This window comes from Ascaphus truei, unplaced genomic scaffold (assembly GCF_040206685.1).
Source record: "Ascaphus truei isolate aAscTru1 unplaced genomic scaffold, aAscTru1.hap1 HAP1_SCAFFOLD_1451, whole genome shotgun sequence".
Taxonomy (NCBI): domain Eukaryota; kingdom Metazoa; phylum Chordata; class Amphibia; order Anura; family Ascaphidae; genus Ascaphus; species Ascaphus truei.
Window position 1 is genome coordinate 76,200 of NW_027454336.1, and position 9,130 is coordinate 85,329.

Here is a 9,130-nt window from a genome sequence, read left to right on the forward strand (position 1 = left end):
GTTTTTTTAAATACAGGATTGGTACAGCAGGCCAGCGGGGACAACCCAAGGACCCCCAGCCACCCACAGGGACCACCTGAGGAACCACGGGGGACAGCTGCGGGGAAGAACCAGTGGCCCCACAGCTGTGGGGGTCCCAGCCACCCACGGGGCCACCCGAGGGCCCCCCAGACACCCGTGGGAATCACCCCAGGGCCCCGAGACACCCGCAGGGACCACCTGGATGCCCACAGAGCCTAGCGGGGATAACCCAAGTCCCCCAGACACTGGTGGGCACCCCCAGGGTGAACTGTGGAACCTGCGGAAACCCATCTGGACTACCGGGGCCCCCTGCTGGACTGCGGTATTAATCCTGTGTGTAAAAAAAATAATGGTTTCATGAATATTGTAATGGTTTATTAGGGACCTAGGAGGTGGGTAGTGGGGCTGTTATGTGTATTTTTGTTTATTGTGGGTAGTGGGGGTGGGTGAATGGGGTATTGGTCCCAAGGAAGGGTGTTTAGGCCTACCGGGTGGGGGGTAGCGGGAGGGGTTAACCCCTTCATTACCTTAGCGATATTAACCGCTAAGATAAAGAAGAGGTTAAGTCATCCTGCAACCCCCCCGCAAGGCCTAAACACCCACCCAGGGCCAAATACCACCTTCACCCACCCCCGCTACAATAAGCCTGGCACGGGTGTATAACCCCTTCATTGCCTTGGCAGTAATGAAGTTGCCTGTAAATGCATTTTTTATGCATCAGATTCATGCCGGGGGTCTCTGGTGCTGATATTAATGGATTTCATCTCCGGGACACATGCATTTTATTTTCATCGCTGCTTCACCCCACCTTCTTGCCAACTTTTGTGGCAGGACAATTTGGAGAAGAAACAGCCATTTTAAAGTGGCGATCAGCCGCAATAAGCTGATCAGGGCTTATAGAATTGAGCGTGTTTGAAAAACCGGCGATCAGTGCCAAAAAGTGGCTTATCGCCGCGCGTCTGCCGATTTTTATTTTTTTTTCGGCAAAAAACCCGGTAATTTTTGCTCTTATCGCCAGCTTCTCTGGGCTTACTCGCTGCTTACTGCATTAGGGCCTTAGGGAGGATTTGTTCTTATAAAGTATACCAAGTTTGGCATAGGATTTGGATGTCAGGGTATCAATGTGCAACCCAAATGTTAAATGGGAGTTGAACTATATGCCCAGATATTTCAAACAAGTAACAGGGGCTAGGATGGTATTAGAGTTGGTTTTTATCTGAAGCTCTGTCATTGGAAGCTTTAGCAATTTAGCTCTGGTCCCAAATACCATTGTTACAGTCTTGTCAGTGTTTAAACTCAGTTTGTTTTGGGAAATTCAGTTTCAAGTCTCAAAAAATCAGATTGAAGTATGTGTTCAAGGTCAGAGAGGCGAGGGCTGCGTGCATATAGGATAAGATCTAAGGCCTCTCACAATAACCCGTTAGGAATATTAATTCCTCATCTATCCGACATAAGTATAAAATATACTCTAACCAAGACCCCTAATACAGAGTTACCCACCTTATACGGGAGCAGCTGCCAGACGAGTATAGTAAATATATCTTATTTCTTTTACCACTGGAGGGCAGCGTGGAGTTACAAGGAGTGGCGCCCGTAAGGACGACGTGCCAGTGAGACGGAAGGAGATGCGCGCACACTTTTATGTGAAACGGATATATTTGGGGAGGGATTTAGTAGTCTGAGTGAGAAAATTGATATTTTGTCACAATGGATAAATGTAAAAATTAACCATTTAAAAATGCACAGATTTTATCCACCTTTTGGAAATTGGGGATGTTGCCTAAAAGTCTGAGAATGCCACCCATGGGCTTTAATGAAGCAGCATTTGTGGGCTAAAGGGAACAGCATTATGTATAAAGGTATTTTGGACTCGATATAAATAATTGAAGCCAAAAACTAATATTAAGTAAATTGAGAATGGAAAAATCTTCAGCACAAACGTACAGAATGTGATATTCTGAGAGATCTTCCAGATGTTATCAAATCCCACAATGAATATATAGAAAATGTCTGTATAGAACGAGTCAAACAAGAATATGCCAATAAAACGTTTAATTGGGAGATACAGGGGCGACAATTCAGGTAATTTAGCCGGTCAGCCAGTAGAGCAGGTCAGCCGGTCAGCCGGTAGAGCAGGTCAGCCGGTAGAGCAGGTCAGCCAGTAGAGCAGGTCAGCCGGACAGCCGGTAGAGCAGGTCAGCCGGTCAGCCGGTAGAGCAGGTCAGCCAGTCAGCCAGTGGAGCAGGTCAGCCGGTCAGCCGGTCAGCCAGTGGAGCAGGTCAGCTGGTCAGCTCTGAGATCAGCATTACTTATATCCCCTACACGTTGCCCCCTGCATGTAATGCTGCGGAACAGCCCGCACTGCATATACTGTACATGAGATACTTAACCCTTTCTTTTCGCTCGACTCTAATCTGAATGATTTGCTAATTGGTTTGTAATTAGAGAGATATTTGTAGCAGAATCCCATGTATGTTCTTTTTACACTTTTAGAAACCGTTTTGTGTAATAAAAGATATGACAGATCAGAGGGGCTTCCTGTTTGCACGTGTGTTTTGGCAGAAGTGTATATGTGACCCTATAAACCTGTCTCACACCCGGGCTTGGCAGCGTGACACTAGTGCAGGATCCTGGGGAAGAATCACTGAGCTGTTAGCAATAGATACAACGGATAGAAAAGACACTACACATAGGTTGGATTAAAGAGAATATTTTATTGAAATAATTAATCTCTTTGCTGGTAGGGGCCTGCAGCACATTGCAGAGCGATATAGTAACACGCAGAGCAATGCATTGCAGGCCCCTCCGGCAGCAAAGGGGTGAAGATCAATGCAGGGTGTATAAAGATCTCACTGATAAGTCATGCACAAAGGGCAGTTTGTTGCTGTGATCCAGAGGAAGGCGAAACATAACCCCTGCTGTGCAATGGGGGAAAAAAATTCCTTCCTGACCCCATTAAATGGCGATCGGAGGGTCCCTGGATCACTGCGCAGTGAGATCAGATGGAGCAGCACAGATCAGCGTTATTATACACAGGGGCACACTCAGTATATAGAGATGCGGATGATGGGGCCCTTGTGCCCCTGTGTATAACTCACCTGCTCCCCCATCCCCCTGCATATCTATCCCATTCACCCCCTTTCCTCCCGCATATCTCGCAGGGCCGGCCGTCCATTAGACGGTCGCCTAGCGCGCAAAGGTTTTAGGGGCGCATTAATAATAATTATAATTTTTTACTCTTATTATTTTTTATTTATTTATGGGTTTTTTTAAAATTATTTTTCTTTTTTTTATCCAGTATTTTGGCGCCCTTTTATTTTTATTATGCGTCGCGCTGGGTTGCGGTCGTAGCCCCGATAGCTACGCCACTGTTTATTTTATTATTTTATTTATCTTATTATTATTTTTATACAACTGGGGCGCAAATTTTAAGTTTCACCTAGGGCGCATGAAACCCGTGCACCGGCCCTGCTCCTAGTTCTCTCACCCTCTCATGCCCAATATTCCTATCTCCCTCTAGTACCTGTCCCTCCCGCAGCCTTCCTGATCTTATCTGCCTCTCCTGCTGTTAAACCAACTTCTCAGGGCCCCTAGAATACCCCTGTTTCTATGCCCTGGCCCCTCTGCTACCTGCCCCCGGGATCTTCTCCCGAACCTGTGAAAGGGGAAGCAGCACATCCCTCCACACCTCTCGTATTCCCCTTCGTTGTTGTCCACCTCGTCACCCCACTTGTCGTCCGCCTTGAAGTCCGTCTCGCTTTCCGTCTCGCTGTCCACCTCGCTGTCCGCCTCGCTGTCCGCCTCGCTGTGTGCCTTGTTGTCCGCCTCGCTGTCCGTCTCGCTGTCCGCCTCGCTGTCCATCTCGCTGTCTGCCTCGCTGTCCATCTCGCTGTCCGCCTCACTGTCCGCCTCGCTGTCTGCCTCGCTGTCAGCTTCGCTGTCCGTCTCGCTGTCTGCCTCATAGCCCGTCTCGTAGCCCGCCTCGTTGCCCGCCTTGCAGCCCGCCTCGTAGCCCGCCTCGTTGTCCGCCTCATCGTCTGCCTCGTCGTCTGACTCGTCGTCCGCCTCGTCGTCCGCATCATCGTCCTCTAGGACAAAGGGCACCACCTTTGTGCGTCCGCTGACCTGCAGGAGACATGAAGTGTTTGTAACCAGGGACAGTGATACTCTGTATCGCAAGAGTTCCTGTGACACTTATACCCCCTCCCCAATACCCAATTATACCGCCCTCCACAGGGCCAGTACCTGTTATACGCACCTCCCCAGGCCCAGTACCCAGTTATACACCCCTCCCCAGGCCCAGTACCGTTGTACCCACCTCACCAGGCCCAGTACCCAGTTATACACCCCTCCCAAGGCCCAGTACCCGTTATACCCTACACCCCTACCCAGGCCCAGTACCCGTTATACCCACCTCACCAGGCCCAGTACTCAGTTATACACCCCTCCCCAGGCCCAGTACCCGTAATACCCACCTCACTAGGCCCAGTACCCATTATATACCCCTCCCCAGAACTCCGTTATATGCCCCTCCCCAGGATCCTTTACACAGACCCTCCCAGACGCAGGACCCCCTACGGTGGAGGTGTAATGCCACATGGGTAGTGGAAGGTTTCTCAGAGAAGGTGTCCATGTGTCACAGCTGTATCATCACCTTGGATGAGAAGTCTCCCTACTCTCTGCCTTTCCTATCTCTCTCCAGTCAGTCTCTCTCTCCACCTTTAATCTTATCTCTTTTATTTATCTCTGTCCCTCCTTACTTTTGTTTCTATGGTTTTCTCCACCCCCCCATGTAATAGGGGCACAAACCTCAGATTTGGGGAACACTCCCATCCCATGAGACCCGAGGAAACAGGGACGCACTAACCTTCATTAAAACATCTCCAGCAGGTTCTGTATTATTACACTGTAAAGTGTTGCAGACTTTTCCATAAATAGTGTCCTGTACAACAGCTAATAGCACAGTGTGTGCGACAGATTCACAGCTCCGCCATTCCCATTTACCTCTAAAGCGCGGTTTCTTGATTCTTCCTCGTCGCTGTCCTCCTCCTCCCATGCCTGTGATACAGAGGATAGTAATGTGATCACATGTATTCCTCACTCCTATACATGTCCTGGTGCTGTATGGGGGGTTTGACGGTTAAGCCAATTGTCCACAGCACTCAAACAGTAATAATCTTCACAACCCAACGTTGCTTCGCAATGTTAGCAACGCTTCATAGTAATAGACTCCTTCACGGCCCGTTCCCCGACAGGGGGGATAGCCGGGACAGGTGTCCCGAGCCAGGTGTCTGTGGGGGGCCCGGCCGGCGCTGCAAGCTGGGTCTCTAGCCTGTCCAGCTGCCAGTACTCTCGTGGCCAGGTCCCGGATCTCCCTCTGCTGTAGGCCTCTTCTTTCTGTCCCACGCCGAGCTTCCAATGCCGGCGCACCTCTCTGATGTCAGCGTGCCGGAAGTAAGCTTGGCCCAGTTTCCCGCGTGCGCCAGCGTTAAAAGCACATGGGACAGAGAGACCTGCAGCTGCGGGGAGAGCCGGGGCCCGCAGAGAAGACCTGCAGAACTTGCAGGACCAGCCGGGGCCCCTGGAAGGGGGGGGAGAAGGGAGGGAAGGGGGTGAGAAGGGTGAGGAGGGGGGATAAAGGGCGGGGGAGGAGGGGAGGGGAAGAAAGGGGGGGAGGGGGGAAGGAGGGGGCTTTGAAGATGTGCTGCTCAGGGGTTTGGTGCTCTTGCGTCGGGCAAAGTGATGTCTTGAGGTGTACGGCAGGGGAGGTGAACGGGAGGGGCGGCGAACGGGAGGGGGGGTGAGGTGGAGAATGGGTGGGGGGTTGAGGCGGCGAACGGGAGGGGGGGTGAGGTGGCAAACGGGAGGGGGGGTGAGGCGGTGAACGGGAGGGGGGGTGAGGCGGTGAATAGGAGGGGGGGTGAGGCGGCAAACGGAAGGGGGGGTGAGGCGGTGAACGGGAGGGGGGGTGAGGCGGTGAACAGGAGGGGGGGTGAGGCGGTGAACGGAAGGGATGTTGAAGGGGAGGCGGGGTGAGGCGGTGAACGGGAGGTGTGTCCGCGGTAGGGTTGACGGGGAGGGGTGGTGATGCGTGTGTGGTGGCAGGGTAGATGACCGCGTGCGTCTGCAGTTCCGAGAGGGCGTGCGTCGTGTGAGTAACAGAGGTTGGTGTGTGGGAGGCGCGGTGAAGGTGAGCTGGGTCGACATTAGGGTGTGCGGGCCATAGAGGGTGGCGGAATGGCATTGCTGAGGTGAGGGGAGGTGTGGGTAAGCGGTGAACGTGAGGGGTGCTGGCAGACTACAGAGGAGTGCGTGCGGTACCGAGAGGGCGTGCGTCGTGTGAGTACCAGAGGTTGTGGGGTGGCAGGCGCATTGAACGTGATATGTTCCAGGATCCACAGTAAGGTGTGAGGGACAGAGAGGGTGCCAGCGTGGCATTGGGGATGTGGTACAGAGGAGTGTGTGCGGTCCAGAGAGGGTGTGCGTGTTCGCAAGTGGTGAGGGAGGGAGTGAAGACGCGCTGATCGTGAGGTGTGGGGCCACGTTAGAGAGTACGGTGTGTGGTCCCGAGCGGCATACAAATTGGGTTGAGGTGGTGGTGAGGCGGTGAACAGAGGTGTCCGAAGAGGCGTGCTACCGTGCGGTGTTGGGTGCCGGGGGTGAGTGTTGTGTGAGGGTGGGGTGCAAATGCATAAAATGGCATATAGTTTGTTTCTAAGAAGAAACTGTACCTGAGTATTCGGCAGGGGATGAGCAGTGGGGTTATTTTATTTTCTGATGTGAGAGCAAGCAGTGAGGCGTCAAAATGGCTCCCAAAGCTCAGTGAATCTTGGGAGAGTGTGGCAGTGGTGTAGGTGTGGTGAGCGAAGGCAGCAGGCCAATGAGAGGTGTGCGGGGGCGGGGGTGCCGAGGGACCAATCAGATTGGCCTGAGGCTGAGTGACGGACCAACGGACCAATCTGATTGCCCATAAGCACTGCTAACATACAACGTTTTCAAAAAAATATATATAGATATGTTTGTATCTCACTCTCGCGCTCTCTTGCTCTTGCTCTATCACACACACACACACACACACACACACACACACACACACACACACACACACACACACACACACACACACACACACACACACACACACACACACACCTTTTTTAGGACTCTAGCACTGTAGCACTGAGAGTCTTCGCAAACACATAGAGATACAGCGAGACATGAAGGGACACAAGATACACTCAAAAGGAACATGAAAAATGACACACACCGTGTATGCGGCAGATTCACAGCTCCGCCATTCCTATTTACCTGTGAAGCGCTGTTTCTTGCTTCTTCCTCGTCGCTGTCCTCCTCCTTCCATGCCTGTGATACAGAGGATAGTAATGTGATCACATGTATTCCTCCCTCCTATACAGTACATGTCCTGGTGCTGTATGGGGGTTTTGACGGTTAAGCCAATTGTCCAAAGCACTCAAACAGTAATAATCTTCACAACCCAACGTTGCTTCTCAATGTTAGCAACGCTTCGGAGTAATAGACTCCTGCAAGGCCCGTTCCCCGACAGGGGGGGATAGCCGGGACAGGTGTCCCGGTCCAGGTGTCTGTGGGAGGGCCCGGCCGGTGCTGCAAGCTGGGCCTAACCTCTAGCCTGGCCGTCTGCCAGTCCTCTCGTGGCCGGGTCCCGGATCTCCCTCTGCTGCAGGCCTCTTCTTTCTGTCCCACGCCAAGCTTCCAATGCCGGCGCACATCTCTGATGTCAGCGTGCCGGAAGTAAGCTTGGCCCAGTTTCTCGTGTGCGCCAGCGTTAAAAGCACATGGGACAGAGAGACCTGCAGCTGCAGGGAGAGCCGGGGCCCACAGAGAAGACCTGCAGAACTTGCAGGGCCGGCCGGAGCCCCTGCAGACACCGGGCCAGGCCGAACCATCCACAACGTAAGTCTGGTTTTTTTTTAAAGTATTGGGGGGGGGGGGAGTGGGTGTTGTTTTTATATGCATGGGGGGGGGGGGGTTATATGTATTGGTGTCTTTTAAATATGCATTGGGCTATTTTTTCTATGCATTGGTTTCTTTTTTTTATTTGCACTGGGGTTTGTTTATATGCACTGGGGTTTGTTTATATGCATTGGGGTTTGTTTATATGCACTGGGGTTTGTTTATATGCACTGGGGTTTGTTTATATGCACTGGGGTTTGTTTATATCGATTGGGGTTTATTTATATGCATTGGGGTTTGTTTATATCGATTGGGGTTTGTTTATACGCATTGTTTTTTTTAAAATGTATTGAGTTTATTTTATAAGCATTGTTTTTTTTGTACACCGAGAGGGTGCATGTGTAGTGAGAATGAGAGGGAGCATATGTCTGTATATAACCATTAATGTGTGTATCTGAGTGAGTGTATGTTACTGTCTGATAGTTTCTATGTTTGTAAAGCATAATGAGAAGTGTGATTGTGTGTGCGCGTATGCAGTGGTTGACAAATCACCAAAAAAGCTACTCGTCACCTAGTACCAAATGTGTGCTGCTTGGGCCAATATTTACTCGCCCGGGGGTTAAATCCACTCGCCCGGGGCGAGCAAATGTATAGGTTTGTCGAACACTGCGCGTATGTATATATATATATATATATATATTGTGACAAACGGCTTACTCCGGGGCTCCGTCGTTTGTCCGGGACTGTTTAGAACACGGTCTTTTAGGGTAGGTTAAATGATGAGGCGTCACGTACTGTTCCTTTAAACAGGCTATGCCTGGTTTATTCAGTCCCAGGCACTGAGACTGCCACAGTGCATACAACAGAAAACAGATCAAAACAAAAGCTGCTCACCTGAGCGATAACTTAACTTAGATATCCCTGACTCAGGGTTGGAAGTGGCTTTTCCACTTCCAACATCAAAACACGGTACTTTTGCAGTCTTACACAAATGAACAGAAAGATTGAACCTGTTTGGGGAAGAGGCTTCTCCCCTCTGTAGTTCAGCAGCCTTCCAGCCTCCTGGCTCTTGTGGGGAGACCAGAGCAAACAGGAAATCAGTCTTTCATACCTGATTCCTAATTAGCATGACAGGTGACAGAAATCAGGCAGCAGACAAACTCTGGTCTGGATCTCT

The 9,130-nt window shown here is 51.1% G+C and overlaps 1 protein-coding gene across 1 annotated transcript; it reads right to left on the minus strand.

Annotated features, from left to right (window-relative positions):
• Window positions 1–2,715: 2,715 nt before the first annotated feature.
• On the minus strand, window positions 2,716–7,856 carry LOC142475963 (uncharacterized; the record flags this gene model as incomplete). The annotated part of the gene is made up of 4 exons (XM_075581623.1): window positions 2,716–4,146; window positions 5,026–5,079; window positions 7,330–7,428; window positions 7,663–7,856. Coding segments are annotated over 4 exons (923 nt in total), but the record flags the coding sequence as incomplete, so codon positions are not given.
• Window positions 7,857–9,130: the final 1,274 nt, after the last annotated feature.